The 17,549-nt window shown below is 41.1% G+C and overlaps 1 protein-coding gene across 2 annotated transcripts in view; it reads left to right on the top strand.

Annotated features, from left to right (window-relative positions):
• The first annotated feature begins 5,427 nt into the window (after nucleotides 1-5,427).
• Nucleotides 5,428-17,549, top strand: part of OCIAD1 (OCIA domain containing 1) — a 40,167-nt gene continuing 28,045 nt past the window's right edge. For both annotated transcript variants that reach the window (XM_006872667.1, XM_006872666.1), the window contains exons 1-3: nucleotides 5,428-5,485; nucleotides 7,992-8,072; nucleotides 14,853-14,906. In XM_006872667.1, the coding sequence (XP_006872729.1) occupies nucleotides 5,428-5,485; nucleotides 7,992-8,072; nucleotides 14,853-14,906 (193 nt within the window). The remainder of the gene's footprint in view (nucleotides 5,486-7,991; nucleotides 8,073-14,852; nucleotides 14,907-17,549) is intronic.

Raw genomic sequence — 17,549 nt, 5'->3', positions numbered from 1 at the left:
TGGAGTTGGTTCGACTCATAGACCCTGTGTCAGGTTTCAGATGAGAGCAGTTGGAGAGTTTGAACTGTAGATCTTGTGGTTCGCAGTCCAGAGCTGATCTAACTGTGCCCCACCAAGAGTCCTCTACTGCACTGTTGTTAATTACCATCAACTCTGATCCTACTCACAGCCTTGTCTAGGGTTTCCTAGGAGTGGCCGGTGGGTTTGAACCGAGTACCTTGTGGTTCAAACCGACTGTGTGGCCCAGTGCATTATCCTGCAGCTCCACACCAGCACTTGTTGTTGTTGTTAGGTGCCACTGAGTTGGTACTGACCCATAGCGACCTTATGCACAACAGAACAAAACACTGCTTGGTCCTGGGCCAACCTCACAATTGTTGCCATGCTTGAGCCCACTGACGCTGCCACTTTGTCAATCCATCTCTTTGGGGGCCTTCCTCTTTTTCTCTGACCCTCCACCTTACCAAACATGATACTCTTCTCCAGCGCTAACCCCCTCTAATTCCACTACCTTTGAGATGATTATGAGGTATAAGACGGAGTATGAGTAAAATAGCTCCATAGGGTTTCCAAGGCTTAAATTCCAACAGAAGCAGACTCCTATATATTCCTCCTAACCACCTTTTGCTTGGAGTCCTGGTGTGGCACTGTATGTTAATGCGCCAGACTGCAAAGCCGATTGAACTGCAGGTCGGTGGTTCAAGCTCACTAGCTGCTCCTCGGAAACCCTATACAGGGCCCCTATGGGTAGGAATCAACTCGATGGCACTTAACAACAACAACAACAACAACAACAACAATCACCTTTTGGTTAGTAGTTGAGCACTTTAACCACTGTACCACCAACGCTCATTCTTGCACTAAAACCAAATGAAAAAACAAAACAAAAACTTTGTGGTTGAGTCTGATTCTGACTCAGAGTCTACCCTATAGGAGACAACAGAACAGCCCCAAGGACTTCTCAAGGCTATAAATCTTTAGGAAGCAGACTGCCACATATTCTCTGTAGGATCAGGCTGGTGGGTCTGAATCCCTGCCTTTCAATTAGCAGACAAGCGCTTAACCACTGTAGTCATCAGAGAGCATGAGAATTTGTGGAATGAATAAATGGTGATTGACTGGGTGTGGGAATATATTGATAAAGAGAAGTCATGAGCTTCACATCGAAAGTCGACGTTCGTTCCCACTAACAATGAGAACCACCGAGCGCTTACACCATCTTTTAAATGTGTTTCAATTTAAAAACCTTATGAATCAGGTATTATTTCCATTTTTCAGCTGAGAAAAACCCAGAGAGGTACTACTGTTGTCCTTGGTTCTAGGGCTAAGATGTCCCATGGAAAAGCAAGTGTTCATGGTTAAGAATTAGTTTGTAATACTCAGCTGACAGGCTACAAGAATTAAATGAATCAATTAAGTAAAGTTTCAACAGGAAGAACCCAAGAAAAGTCGGTAACTTTTAACAATGGCATAAAAGAGGGCTTTAGAACCCGTCGCTCCTCGGAAACCCTACACAGGGTCTCTGTGAGTCTGAACCGACTCGACTACACTTAACAACAATAGAATCTTTTTGTTTGAGAAGCAGAGGAACATCAGGGAAATGCGTCACAACAGCCTTAAAAAAACGAAACTCTTCCCTAGTGTCAGTGTGGTGGGGCGGGGCTCTGTGCCTTCCGCGACAGCTGCGCAGCCGCAATGGAACTCATGAATGCTAAGGCCGCGTACGGAGAGGAGGGGCGAGCAGAGCGGCCAGAACCCACAGACGCAGGCGCGTGAGTCCATTTCAAGGCAGCCCAGGCTGAGAGACAGCAGCGCGACTTGACGTCATTTCCTGCTGTAGATCACAGCGGATCCGGGTCGCGGTCATTTTGAGCCCGTATCTGGGTGACTTCTGGACCACAGTCTGTATCCCTTCCGCCCTCCTTTGCTTGTCCGTACACCTCCAGGTTCACGCGCGCTTTCCCTCCTCCCTGTGCTCCTCCTCGGGGTGTTCCCAGCCTTTTGCCTCCCTGTTGTCTGTGTTCGGTGTTCCATCGCCCGCTGCTGTCTTCGGAGGTGGGTGAGGTGACGTTGTAGGCCCCCTGTTCCCCCACCTGCCCACTCACCACCTCAGAACAGCTACCCCGCACCTTCCGCCATTTTCCCGTCTGTGAGGGCTCACTGATTGTGCCTCGGGTGTCTGGCCCCAGAGTAGGGGTGACTGCGGGAGACGAGAGAGTGTTTCTGGAGGTGTGGATGGGAGAGATTTTAGTGTGGGGTTGGGGGCGGGGTGCTCCCCATAAAGGCAGGTCGGAGGTGGACTGTGGGAACCGAAGGCAGGTAACCCAGAGGGTCCGATATGCGTTTCTCTTCGAAATTAAGAGGTTAAAATGGTATTGTCTAAAGGGGCTTTGTCAGCCCCGATCGTCGCCCTAGGGTTTCTAGGATGCTGCGTTTGAATTTTTCTACCGTTACTTTGGGATAAATGTTTATTCAGCAGGCCCTGTCCATGAGCTTAGCCTAGTTTTGTTGTTCTTTCCCCTTAGCTAGGGGCTGACAAGAAGCTCTGGTAGCGTAGTGGTTACGAATCGGGCTGCTAACTTCAAGGTCAGCAGTTCGAAACTACCAGCTGTTCCGCGGGAGAAAGATGAGGCTCTAGTAAAGATTTACAGCCTCGGAAACCCTGTACAGGGTCGCTGTGAGTCAGAACTGACTCCGGGGTACATAACAACAACAAGGGGGCTGACACATAGTGGGTGCTCAGTGGCTGCGTATTGAATACATTAGGCATGTGCCCAATTGCTGTCCTATTTGTGTATTCTATTTCCCCTTTCATGTAATTAGAAAAAATGGTAATAACCATGATTCTTTGATTATTCCAGTTATTTGATCTGTTGAGGTCTTAAGTCCCTGTTGTTACCTGTCAAGTCAGTTGGACTCGAGTTGTTGTGAAGTGCTGTGAAGTGGGTTGTTTGGGAGGAGCGGCTGGTGAGTTTGTTCCACCAATTGGTTCAAACCAACCTTGAGGTCCAGTCCTCATCCTATTGCACCACACTAGAACTCTGTTGTTAAGTGCCGTTGAGTCGATTCCGACCCAGAACGACCCTGTAGAGGGTTTCCAAGGAGAAGCTAGTGAGCTTGAACCACCGATGATGCAGTTCAAATGACGTTGCAGTCTGACGCATTAGCCCACAGCGCTACACTAGGATTCCATAGCGACTGTATTTCCGAGGCGCATCTGGTGGGTTTGAACCATGGATCTTGCAGTTCACAGTCAAGTGTTTATCCAACAGCGCCAAACCCTGTTGGTGTTGAGTGCCTTACAGTGGTTTCTGACTTATAGCGACCCTGTTAAAGGCTTCCGAGGCTGTGAATCTTTATGAGAGCCGAAAACCTCATCTTTCATCCCTAGAGCGGCTGGTGCATTCCAATTATGCCACTAGGGCTCTAAGCTTTGGTAAAAAGAATTGAAGTGGAAAAACTAAAAGTGTTTATTCTTGAAATGCTGGTGGCTGGGGTTTTTTTTTCTGTTTTGTTTTTTTTTTGTCCCCCAGAGTCCTACCTAGTGTGGTGCTTTAGGATTAGCACTGGACTGCTAATGCAAGATCAGTGGTTCAGACCCACCAACCACTCCCTGGCACCCTCTCCAGGGTTGCTGTGAGTTGGAACTGACGCTATGGTATTTAATATACCCTTCTGGCCAGCATCCCAGTGCTTTAACCATTGTGCTACTGTGGTTAAACTGCAAGGTCAGTGGTTCAAGCTCACCAGCTGTTCCTTGGAGACAGACCCTATACAGGGTTGCTATGAGTCAGAACCACCTCTACAGCACTTAACAGCAGCAAGTCTGGAGAGACTGGGCTGTTTGGAAGATGCAGAATTTGCTGGTAGATTACACTACTGGGAGAATCTAAAGCCATCTGTAATTATTCCAGTATTTTGGAGTATTGTTTTCTGAGAGAGGTTGCATGTTTCCTAATGACTATTTCAAGCATGGCAGAGGAAGTCTTTCATGTTTTGAACATGTTATCAGAGAGACCAATCCCTGGAGAAGGACAGCATGTTTGGTAAAGCAGAAAGGCAGTGAAAAAGAAGGACCTCCACCGGATGGAATGCCACGATGGCTGCAACAGTGGGTTCATGCATACCTGCTGCTGCTGAGAGGACGGCCCAGGACCAGGCAGCATTTTCTTCTGTTATCGGGGTCACTATAAGTCAGAGTGTACTTGTGGGTACCAAGCAACATTTCATTTTTAAAATGGAAGCCCGGAATTGATTTTTGAGACTTTTCTTCTATTTTGGAGAATTATTGGACATAGATTTTTGAAAAGATAAAAACAGAATATTATGTAATATAATCCAACTTTAGAAGAAGTATGCCCACTATTTTATCTTGATGGGCTTTTATATCTAAATTTGATGTTGTTTAGTGCCATCCCATTTGTTCCAACTCTTGGTGACCCTATGTAGGGTTTCCAAGGAGCTGTTCAAAGTGACCTTGCAGTCCAGTGCTTATCCTACAGAGGTGTACCAGGACTCCAAATTTGATACTAATCAGTAAGTTTGGGCTGCTAACCACAAGGTCAGCACTTGAATCCACCAGCCACTCCTTGGGAGAGGAGAACAATGAGGTTTTCTGCTCTTGTAAAGATATACAGCCTCAGAAACCCTATACAGGGCCACCATGAGTTGGAACTGACTCCACTGCATTCAACAGGAATGGCACATAATAAAAAAGTTACCTCAGTGAGAAAGTTATAACTCTGTTAATTTGGAAATTATTTGTGTTAGACTCCTTAATTTGGAGAAAACACGAAAACATTAGGTGCTTTTAAGTACGTAGCCCTGGTGTGGCTACGAGACATTGTAGTGAGGGATTGGGGGGCAGGGATCAACGGTGTTGGTTCATACTCACCAGCTGTTCCTAGGAAACCCTATACAGGGACGCTATGAGTTAGAATCGACTCAATAGCACTTAACAACAATAATTAATACCAAATTTAGTAAGTACTTAATAGCTTGTAATGGTTTTTGTTTCCTCCAAATTAATGGGTTTAACATGATCTGTTCCAAATTAAGAGTTGCTATTTTTCATTTTTCATTAGGTAACTTTTTATGATGTTAAGCACTTAAGATGTACTGCTGCGTTTGTTTGCTGTAGAGTCAGTCTGACTCATCAAGACCCTGTGTAGGGTTTCTGAGGCTGTAAATCTTTACAGGAGCAGAAAGCCTCGTGTGTCTTTCAAGGAGTAGCTGGTGGATTCAAACTGCTGACCTTATGGTCAGCAGCCCAAAGTGTAATCCACTACACTACCAGGGCTCTTACTTAGATGTAGTGTTTAATAAATATTTGTTGATTGCCATATAGACCAGTGTTTTTACTGTATCATTAATCTTATGTTTGTCTGTCTCATGGTTTCTAATATAAAACTTTTTATTACAGGGAAGATGAATGGGAGGACTGATTTTCGAGAGTCGAATGCAGATGTTCCAAGACCAATTCCCCGTAACTATTATGTTTTTACAATTAGAAACACTTAAAAAAAAAAAAAAAAAAAAGCTTTTTATTGTAAATTGGGTGAAGGTTTACAGAGCAGATCAGTTTTTCATTCAACAATTAATATGCTTTTTGTGCCATCTCATTGATTATAATCCCTGTATGTAGCATCACTTAGCCTATTTGCTTTTTATGTTTCCTGTTTCTAGTCCTCCTTTCCTAACCCTTCTGAACTGTGTCCCTTCTGAATGCTGTCCTCTTGGTCTCCACTGGTTGATTATTCTGAGGTATGCATACCTCACTAGTGATATTGTTCCCCTTATAAGCCTATCCTTTGGCTGAAACTTGAGCTATAGGGGTGACCACAAGGGTGACTAAAGGTCATAGTCTCAAGGGTTCCACCATATCTGTCCAGTCAGTAAGACTAGTGTCCTCTCTGATTTGGAGTTTTGTTCCACAGTTTTCTTCACTATCCAGGACCATCTGGTAACGTAGTGGTTACGAATCAGGCTGCGAACCTTAAGGTCTGCAGTTTGAAACTACCAGCTGTTCCGTGAGAGAAAGATGAGGCTTTCTGCTCCAGTAAAGATTTATAGCCTTGGAAACCCTGTACAGGGGTCGCTGTGAGTCGCTTCCGACTCCATAGCACATAACAACAACATCCAGGACCATCCAATGTAATTCCTTTAGAGCAGTTGATAGTGGTAGCTGGGGGACTGATTAGTTCTTCTGGTCTGAGTGTTGCGAAGACTGGTGTTCACATGGTCAGTTAGTCCATTGGACTAGTTTTTTTTCATGTATCTTCTGTTTTCTTCGCTGTTTTCCTCCAGACAGGGAGAGACCAATAGTTGCATCTTACATGGCTGTTCACAAGCGTATAAGATCCTAGTCTCAGCTCACCAAAGTAGGATGTCTATAGATTATGTTATGCTGGTTGACCTTGGTATTTTTGCCACGAATGTAAATACCCATGTCCAAATATTCTTTGTCAAACCTATATGTATGTATTTGTGGGTATATACCCACTGTCCTTTCCATAGCTGTTCAGCCTTCATGAAGAAACAGTTTTTTCAAAACAAAACAAAACCCCCAAAACGAAAACTTGCGATTTAAGTGAAAGTTTACAAAGCAGATTAGTTTTCCACTTTGCAGTTTATATGCATATAGTTCCGTGATATTGATTGCAGTAGTCACAATATGTCAGCCTTCTCCCCGTTTTCACCTTGGGCTCCCCATTTCAGTGTGCCCAGTTTTCTTGGCCTTTTCTGCATTCCTAACTTTGCTTTTAGTCAAATGCTGCCCTTTTGGCCTCATATGGTAGGTTGGTCTGAGGATTGTTTTTCTCCTGGGTGCTGCTGTTCACGTCACAGGCCTGTGTTTAATGTGGCTGAAAAGTTCTCTCTGGGAGTAACTGCACTTCTAAGTTAGCAGGGTATCTAAGGGCCATAGTGTTCAGAGTTCCATCAGTCTCTAACAGACCAGTAAGTGTGGTCTTTATGAATTTGAATTAGCTGAAACTATGGAGTTCTGGTGTGTAGCTGTAGGATAAGTACTGGACTGCTAACCAAAAATTAGGCCATTCACATCCACCAGCCGCTCCTCAGAAGTGCTATACAGGGTCAATACGAGTTAGAACTTAACTTGATAGCATTTAACAACAAAGACAACAGTCTAGTTCTTCTGGTCTCAGATTAGTGGAGACTATGATAGATATGGTGTATTTAAGCTATTGTGTCCTTGAATCTTTAGTTTTCTTTGCTCTTGAAAAAAAGACCTATAGTTGTAACTTAGATGACCACTCACAAACTTTTAGTTGCTACTCACCAAAGTATGGGCTATGTTATGCCATTTGGTTTAGATGTTCCTGAAATTGTGATACCTAGCCCTTAAGGTCAGTGTCTCGGTGCTGACAGGTATTTGGATATGGCAAAGAGGTTTCTATGACTGTGCTCTATTATATGGGTTTATTGCAGCATATGCAAATACATATGTGGGAATAGCTGCCACCAACCCTGCATATGTATGTGGGTGTACTCCCATGTTCTTCCCACCCCTGATCAGCTTACCTAACTGCCTGTGTGTCTACTCATATATTGTTTGTCATTACCATTGTTACTTCATAGTTGGAAATCTATGGAAAGAAACTTTCACTGCCTTAAAAGTGATTGGAGGGCTGGCTTCATGGGTGTATGACTTCTGCAATTATATAGAGCCCTGTACTTGGTTTAATGCCAGGGTATTATTACCATCTTGAAATTCATAATAATGATTTGAACAAGAGGTGTCATGTTTTCATTTAGCACCCCTTGCACATTATATAATAGTCAGTCATAACAAGCAGATCATAGCTGTAACTGCTGTTTGACGTCAGAGTTTAACAGTTTACAAGTCAGCGTCATTTCTTGATGGAAAAATCAGGTGTGTTTTGTTAATATGTAAACGAAGCTCTCTTTGTTAGACTTAATTTTCTTAATATGTCTGTTTTAATGCTTTTCTTTTTTTTCTTGGTAAAAAGACATAGGGGCTGATTACATTCCAACAGAGGAAGAAAGAAGAGTATTTGCAGAATGCAATGATGAAAGCTTTTGGTTTAGATGTAAGTTAAATTTTCGAATCAACATTTGACCTTCAGTACCTGAAATTATAGTAACTGTATAGAACAAATTGTTGACATGCTGTGGTGATTGCTAAAGGGGGTTGATGAAGCAGATAAAGGTGAATTGTATACATTTCAAAGCAATGATTTCCAGAATGCTTTAAGAGACCATAGGATAATTTTTGTCAATTACAACAGCACTTATTGAGTATAAATCAAACAGTGTAGTAAGGTTGATAATAATCTACACTTTATAGATAAAGAAATTGAGGCTTAAAGATATTAGATGAATTGCCTAGTCTTACATAGCTGGTGAATTGTGATTTCTAGACTTGAAGCCTGGTCTGTCTGAAACAAACTCATGATTTTAACTGTAGTATTTTTAACCAGTACGTAGTAAGAACTGGTTAATTTCCATTTTATCTCAGTGTGAAATGTTATTATTTTGCTAGGTCTTGATTTCTGCCTAGGGAGTTTATATATGAAAATTTAATTTTTTAAATACAGAGAATGTTGGAAGTAACATAAATTATAGCCTTACTTTCAACAAAACCATAGTGTTGTCTTGCCTGACTGTTATCTATTCAGGTAAGGCAATATTAACAAAAAAGAAGGATGGAATTAAAAAGGGGGCAGGGGGACGACTTACACACTTGAACAAATGTACATTTTCATCATTCATCCTAGTATTTGTGCTTAAGTGTGCAGGCTACTGTGATTAAAAGCTTTATATGACAGTCTTTTAATTGTATGGTGTAGTTGAAATAGCAAGAATGGAACAAGTAGAGAAAGACTTAAGTGTATAAAATGCAACAGGAATTTTAAAAAGATAAATGACTTTGAATTTACGTAGCTAAAAAAGGCTTTGTTAAACAAATGAGACTTAACAACTCATATGACTGAATGAGTGAAGAGAAAGGGAAGGGAACATTTAGAAAAGGAAGAATAGCAGAGACACAGAGTGCAATAATCTGATCTCATCACCAGTCTTGCGTCAGATCTAAATGGAGCAGATGTTTCCTGTTGGGGAGAAAATACGCCACAATACCAAGAACTTTTTGATTCACCATTGAGAGTTTTGAAGAGGGCTTCAAAAGTTCATAGAAAAATTCCATTATCTTTTATTTCTAGTTTTGCACCAACTTTTTACAGCCGCTTGTATATTTTAGGTCTTTGAGCAGAGATGATATATAATTTTTTTCTTTTCTAATTTAAGGAAACCAGTTAACAATATGCAGGGTAAGAAGGATGAGATATTGTCCTTAGTGAAATCCTTATGGTTATGGCCATAACCCAGGCACAGTCATTGTGGGGGGGTGGGCTGTAGTTGACGGTAGTGTCATTTTGAGTGGAGAAGGTGGATGGCAATGAGGGAAGTTTTTTAAAGGGTACATAACAGGATTGTGAAATAGACTGGCCAAGGGGGAATGGAGGCAAGGTAAGAGTCAATTAGCAGCTTCAGGATATCCTGCCTAGGAGACTAAAGAGCAGCAGCATTACTGATCAAAAAGTAGTGCTTGAAAAAGTTCCTGTTTGAAGCAGGAAGCAAGTTTAATTTGGACATTCTGAGTTCATGATGCAATATTCAGTTGTGTAACCAAAGGAATACATAAGAAATTGGGGGTTTTGTTGTATTTTTATTAGTGAATTTACCAAAGTAGTATACAAATAAAAGCATAAAACTGATACATTACTGTCTTTCTATCTAATGGTTAATATTTAGGAATGGTAGAATAAATGATAAAGTTTGGGTAGTATCCGTGGATAGGGGAACAAGTGGTAGTAAAAGAATGAACAGACCAAGAAAGAACACTTGCAATAATAGGGGCTCTGATAGAATATTTTTCATTGTAGCCTCAGGTCTAATATTCAGAGACTCACAGAACTTTCAAGCTCGAAAAACCCTGAGCAAAATTTACCATATTTTAATCCAAACAGCATTTGCATTATGTGGTTTTTGCAAACCGAGCAACTCTCTCACCTTAGACATCCTGTGCACTTCAGATGTGTGTATGCATTACATGTAGGGAATATTATGGTAGGTGATAATAATATACACCTCCATTTAAGAAGACTTGTTTTAGATTCTTAAAAGCCAAAGGCTTGAAAAAAAACTCTCATGGCGTACAGAATGGAAATGGAGTCCTGGTGTGATGTTGTAGGATAAGCTCTGTACTACAGGTCAGTTTAAACTGCAAGATTGGTGGTGTGAACTCACTAGCTGCTCCTCAGAAACTGTAGGGTCACTATGAGTTGGAAGCGACTCGGCGGCACGTAACGACAATGTAGAATGGAAGTAAGTTTTCAGAGACTGCTATCCTGTGGCAACAGATTATTTATCTGTGAAGATTGTGGAGTGGAAATAGAATAAAATGATCTGTTTTCAAGTCTGTTGATGACACAGGAATTAAGAAAAAGAGAAAAGTGTTTTAGATGTCATTTGAGATCACTGTAATGTTAGACTACATAGATTTAATGTCCAAATTTATTTCTGGCTGTTTCCTTACATGTTTAACATTCTAAATAGCTACATCAGCTTGGTGCTAAAAGTACATTAAAGAGAAGTGATCAGTCTGCAGGATACAAATGTATGCCTGACTGTTGTATGCTAATCAAGGTATTGCCTGAAAGAGATGAGACTTTTTGCTTCCATGAAGATTGAAAGCCTCAGAAACCCTGTACAGGGTCGCTATGAGTCAGAACTGACTTGGTGGCACTTTAACAGCAACAACAATTCAGGACATTGATATATAAACAGTAGTTGTTGTTGTTGTTACGTGCCGTGTAGAAGACTAAGCAATTACTGTGTGTTAGAATAGATGAACCATAAGTTGCCGAGCAGAAAGCATGTGCATGTAATAAGAACAGGCTAAAGTGTCTTGTTAGTTATATGTCATATCTACAGTACTGGGAAATGGTTGTTGTTGTTGTTGTTAAGTGCCATTGAGTCGGTTCCGACCCATAGCGACCCTGTACAGGGTTTCCGAGGGTGTAAATCTTTACTGTAGTAGCCAGAAAATTATTGATAGTCTTAAAACAGATAACTTAGGTGTTTCATGTAGTAATCACATTAAGCATTGAAAATATTAAGCCCTTAGCTGTAGCCATAGAACAAAGGAAATTGTACATAAAATTATCAGAAACGCTAGTAGCCATGCATTGTACTTTATCATTGGTATCTTCAATTAAGGACATTCTGTGCAATATATAAGACCATTAGCTAGTTCAAATGGTTTGTGCTCAGCTATTAACTTAAAGGTTGATGGTTCGAACCCACCCAGTGTCACCGTGGAAGAAAGGCCTGATGATCTGCTTCTATAGAGATCACTGCCAAGAGAACCTTTTGGACTAGTTTTACTATGCAACATATGGGATCAATCTCCATGAGATAGAATTAACAGTGATATTTAATGGCAGTATGTGACTAAAAATGTATATCTGTATATGTATGTGTTTGTGTGATGGAGTCCATGTTATTTTGAATATTATCAGCTTGTGAATATTGATTAAATGAAACTGTTGGAAATGTGTACAAATTGTAGGAAAAACACTAAGGCAATTTTTCTTTTTTAAAGATCTTTTGCATATACTCATCATAGGAGTCCTGGTGTGGTGCCATAGGATAAGCACCTGACCATAAGGTCAGCAGTTCAAACTTACCAGCTGCTCTTCAGAAATGCTATACAGAGTCGCTGTGAGTTGGTACTGACTCAGTGGCATTTTAATATATTCATCATAATTTAAAATTAGTGTAGATCTAGGACCATTCTTTATATAAGGTGTTTTTATATAAGCTCCTTTTATATAAGGTGGTTGTGTTGTGAAGTGCCGTTGAGTCAATTCCGACCCATAGCAACCCTGCATAGGGTTTCCAACGAGCAGCTGGTGAGCTTGAACCACCGACCTCGCAGTTCAAACGACTTTGCAGTCTGACACATTAGCCCATAGCGCCACACCAGGGTCACTATTAGTCGGAACCGACTCCACAGTACTTAACAACTATGTGGACTAAGTCATTTTATTATGTACTACTATGAATAATGATATGAATTGAAAACGGTTATGAATTTAGAGTAGCATTTTGCCATTGTGAAGGGAGAAAAGTAATTTTTCTATGCATTTCTGGGTGCTTTGTGCTTTAAAACAGTACTTTAATATTTCCATTGTGACCAACAGAGCCAGAAATCGTTATCATCTGGCTCTTTACAGAATGTGAGGGAGCTTCAGAAAGTTTGTAGAAAATTTCCATTATGTTTCTGTTCCATTTTTCCGTGTAATTTTTGAAGCCCCTGCATGCTTCATGCTGACCTCAGGTTGGGAGCTGCACTGTGCAGTGGAGTGGGGTGGCCACATGTAGCTATTTAAGTTAAAAAATGAAAAAATTCCTTCATTATACTAGCCACGTTCAAGTGCTCAGTAGCCACATATAGTCAGTGGCTACATGACTGTGAGTCCCAAGACACCCACATTTGGTGATTAAGTAGTTGTGCTCAAAGAACCGAATATGTAATTGTACTCAGGGCTAGAATTTATTACACTGAAAAGATACAAAGCAAAATCAGCAAAGGGGAAGGCAGGTGGGATGAACCCCAGAGGAAACCAGGTGCAGGCTTCTGGGAATTCTCTCCCACTGGAGTCACACAAGACACGCTCACCTCCTCCAGCAAAAAACTGTAATGACATGTGTGAAGTCTTATCTACAGGGAAGCTCAGTAGAGACTCAGCTCCCCAGGCTTCTATTTGGGGCTGGCCATGTGGCAACTTTATTGTTGTTGTTGCTCTGTGCTCTTGAGTTGATTCCAACTCATAGTGACCCTGTATAGGGTTTCCGAGGAGCGGCTGGTGGGTTTGAACCACCGACCTTGTGGTTCAAACCTACCTTGCAGTGTAGCGCATTAACCTATAGCGCCATACCAGGACTCCAATATAGCACATACCCAACTTCCACACTCACAAAAGAATGCAGATGGTCAACAAAAACCTTGTTTGTACAAGCGATTTAGGCACAGTGAGCCCCTCTGTAGGTAACCAAAGGACCACTTTTGCACCTTGCAAGCAGACCTTTCTAAGAACAGCAATCTCAGGCCAGCTATGTTGACTGTTGCTAGCTAGTCAGCTCTGACTCATGGCCATCTCCTGTGTTACAGAGTAGAACTGTACATAGACTTTTCTTGACTATAATCTTTACAGAACAGATCGCCAGACCTTCCTTCCACAGGGTTGCTGATTCACTTTGAACTGTCAAATTTTAGGTTAGTTAACCACAAACTGTTTGTTACCCAGAGACCTATGTAAACTCTGTTCTGTATACTACCTAATCAATAATTTAGGATATTTTCATCACAGAAAATTCTATTGGATGAAGTTAGTGTATAGAGCAGCGATCTTGTTTTTAAGTTATGAACCCCTTTAAGATTGGCGTCTTCACTGTGCATTAATATGTTGTGTGTGTCATTGAGTCAGTTCCGACTCACAGCGACTCTGTATAGGGTTTCTGAGGAGTGACTGGGGAGCTTGAACCATTGACCTTGCAGTTCAAACCAACTCTGCCATCTAGCACATTGACCCACAGTGCCACATCAGGAATCCTAATATGTAGACGTTTTTTGTTATTACTACGTACCGTGGAGTCGGCTCCGACTCATAGTGATCCGGTACAGGGTTTCTGAGGTTGTACATCTTTACAGGAGCAGAAAGCCTTATCTTTGTCCTGTGGAACGACTGGTAGTTTCCGACTGCCAACCTTGAGGTTAGTAGTGATTTGTAACCACTATGCTACCAGAGCTCCTTAATATGTAGACACAGATAAACATAATTTCACATAGTCTTAAGGAGTTCACTGGTTTAGAAGAAAGAACAATACTATATAAAGTATATCTTTTTAATTCTTGCCTCCATTACCAAATGATTGTAGACAAATTTATCTTTGGTACATTTAGTGCACCATGGAGCTTAAAAGCTTATAATCTACTATCAAACAGATTGTTAGAATCCTGGCTGGACCTGTCATTTTAACTAGTTGTATGGCCTTGAACATATTATTTATCATCTCTTAACCTTCAATTTCCTTATCTTTAAAGGGGGAGGGTAATAACACAGTTTACCTTAGAAATAAGGTAGGTAAAATGAGATAATACATATAAGACACGGTGTATGGAACTTCATTACTAGCCAGTAGTGGCTCTTGTTTTTAATTTGCTTCTGCCTCTTTCTCTTTATTACTCTTTTTTCCCCTCTACTACTTACTGTTTTTTAATAATATTTTTTGTGTTGCTTTAGTGAAAGTCTACATATAACAAATTAATTTCCCATTTAATAATTTTTGTGCATATTGTTTGTTGACATTGGATTCATTTTCATGGTGTGTCAGCATTCTTATTATTTCCTTTGGTGGCTCTGTTTCTATCAATCTAGCTTCCCTACTCCCCCTTACCTCCTCATATTTGTTTCAGAGTGAATGTTGACTGGAGCACAGTACTCATTGGTGATGTTTATTTTATGAGACTGTTGTCTTAAATGATAAATAATATTTATGAGTGTTATTCTGGAGTCATTTATGTTTAAGTTGATTCTTGAATTGTTTAATATTTCAATGCTTTTAAATATTTAAAATCCTTTTGTTTTTCCAGTGATTGTATATTGTATACCTTTTTAAAATGGAAAACTCTCTTACAGATCTCAATTTTGCAATATATTTAGTTTTACTGATACTTTTATGTAATGAATGCAGTTAAATGTATCCTTTGATTGTTGGTAACTAGTTATTTTTTTCCTTAATAGCTGTGCCTTTGGCTGCAACAAGTATGCTGATAACTCAAGGATTAATTAGTAAAGGTAAATATTTTAACTTTGCGTTTACTTAGTATCTCGTCTGGAATCAGGTTTATGGCACTTTCATGATTTTTATATAAAATGAATACATTAAACATTATCATGGATGACTTTTTACATCACAAGAATTATGTTTCCCTGGGTCCACTGATTCATATATGGCTTTCACAGTTTAATGTCCTCCGGTACTATAGCAACATTAACAATCTAAGAGGGCAAGAACCTTAGGGATCGTTAGCAGGGAGACAGATATCTTGGTGGACCAGCAAGATCACTGTCATTTAGGAGCTTATTAGAAATGCAGGCTCACAGGCCCCATCGCAGACCTACTGAATTGGACTCTTCGAGGTAGGACCTGGGAATCTGCTTTAATGAACTCCAGATGATTCTGTGTACGGGTTTAGAGATCAGTAGCTACCATAACCAGTTTCGCCACATTGTTATCTGGTAAGGGAGGGTTGTGACACTAAATACACAATTAGAATCTGGCAGAAAATCTATTTTTAAGACTACCCTAAGGGGACTTTGTTGTTTCAGTCTGTGGTCTTAAATAGTTTTAGTACAACATATTCATGTGTGGAGTTAAGATAAAGAGTTTAAACTAATAATTTCTGTAATAAGGCTCAGCACAAAGATGGTTCCTCAGTCTCTCCATCCAGTCTTTGGCTTTTGTCATTCTGCTGCAATGTCTCACAGAACTCACGAACCATAAGGGAAGGAACAGGATCTGAAATGACTCAGAAGTAACAGGAACAGCTCAGTATACAGTTCTTGATCAGAACACCTTCTCGTCTTCGGCTGAGGGACCCTGTTTGGGCCTTCTTGGGCCAGCGTTACAACTCTAAGCCAGCCCCACTGCAGCCGTCTCGTGCTGCTCTCACCCCGGCATTGCTACACTATCATCTCCCTGTCTTTCCTGTTACAGCTTCTCCTCTCTTTTGTGTCTGTCTTTAAGCATAGCAGGATGGCAATACTGACCAATCTTCTTGTTAGGGTCCCATACATCTTACTTGTATGGTCCTACTCTTATAAAAGTCCCATGTCCTTACTTGCATTGCAGCATGCTGTCCAATCCCCTTGATGGGCTAAAAGCACATTATTTGTATAATCCCACCCAGTCAACATCAGTGGTTCAAGCTCACCAGCTGCTCCTTGGAAACCCTATACAGGGTCGCTATGGGTCGGAATTGACTCGACGGCACTTAAGAACTACAAAACCCAGTTATTGTGTGACAGTCATAAAGATCAGATCATAGTAACCCTGTACAGGTTTTCTGGGGAGCAGCTGGTGAGTTTGAACCGCCGACCTTGTGGTTCAAACCAGCCTTGTAGCCCAGCGCATTATTCTGCAGCACTGCACTAGGAACAGCTAGAAAGGCCATCTATATTAATTCACTGCACTGTAGTACGATGTGGTGCTAATGGGTAAGCACTGGACTGCTAGCCACAAGGTTTGACAGTTCAAACCACCAGCTGCTCCTTGGAAACTCTATATAGGGTGGGTATGAATTGGAACCAACTCAACAGCACTTAATAGCAACAACATTGTACGAGGGTAAATAGAAAGTTTTCATTCTAGGGATCCTCTTCATATGAGTTTATTCAAAACAAAACCTCTTTAAACATGTCTCTGCAATCTGTGAGAAATAAATTCTCAAGGTAGCCCATCTTCAAGAATAAGGGAGTGCAGGAAATTGCTAGACCAGACCTAGATTGTTGATTGACAGAGCAACAAGCCTGCCTGTGTCCCTTGTGTCCCTGGTGTATGTGAGAGGGAGGAATTGGGGGAGGTGGGAAAGGATCCTGTTCCAACGTTGAATAAGAATGCAACTGTCAAGGGGTAGTAGGTCATGTCAGGAAGATTGTTCGCCCCATAGTACTCAGTCATCCAGGAACCTGTGGAGGGACTTTCGAGCTAGGAGATAAAATTATTTGCAAAGCTGCTGCGCAGCACATTTGCCCTGTCTTCTAGGTTTGGCTCCTGATTTTGCAAAATCGAATAAAAAAAAGTCTCACTCTTGCTAAAATGAGTACAGATTGGATTTCTTGAGTGTTTTGTTAGTAAGCACTCTAACTCATTGGTGACCTCAGCCGGCATAAGGCAGTCTGCCTCAGTTCTCCCTCTGGAGACCCACTGGGGTAAGGTCTTGGCCTTTGTCAGGGACTGACCTGCCAGTAACCCAGAGGGTCCGAGGCAGTGTTTGGGGTATTGACAGTATTGCTCATAAGTGGGTACTTCCAGACAAGAATTTCTTAGTCTTATTAGGGTGCCTTGCAAAAACAGATATTTTTTGTGCCATAGAAAAATACGATTTGAGGTCAGGGCCAACATAAAATGTTTAACAAAATAAAAGTGGGCAGATGCCCAAATCATTGAGACTTTGCAGCAAATTTGTGGGAATACAACAGTTTTTGATCTTTAAGAAGATTGGGAAGGCCAACGGGGAAGACTGTCAACTTTGAAGAATTAAGAAACTGGCTGAAAAAGACCATAGAAATGCCATTGATGCAACAGCTACTGAAGATGGGATCTGACGTGGTTCTGCAATTTTCCATATTAATTGAACATCTTGCTTTTGGCTGAATTAGGTGTTCAAGGTACAATTTGAAGATATGTAGGCTCAAAGAGATGATTTTCTATCACTC

This window comes from Chrysochloris asiatica, unplaced genomic scaffold, assembly GCF_000296735.1.
Source record: "Chrysochloris asiatica unplaced genomic scaffold, ChrAsi1.0 scaffold00209, whole genome shotgun sequence".
NCBI lineage: Eukaryota > Metazoa > Chordata > Mammalia > Afrosoricida > Chrysochloridae > Chrysochloris > Chrysochloris asiatica.
Note: the sequence above shows the minus strand (reverse complement) of the source record. Positions and strands in the feature narration are given on the sequence as shown.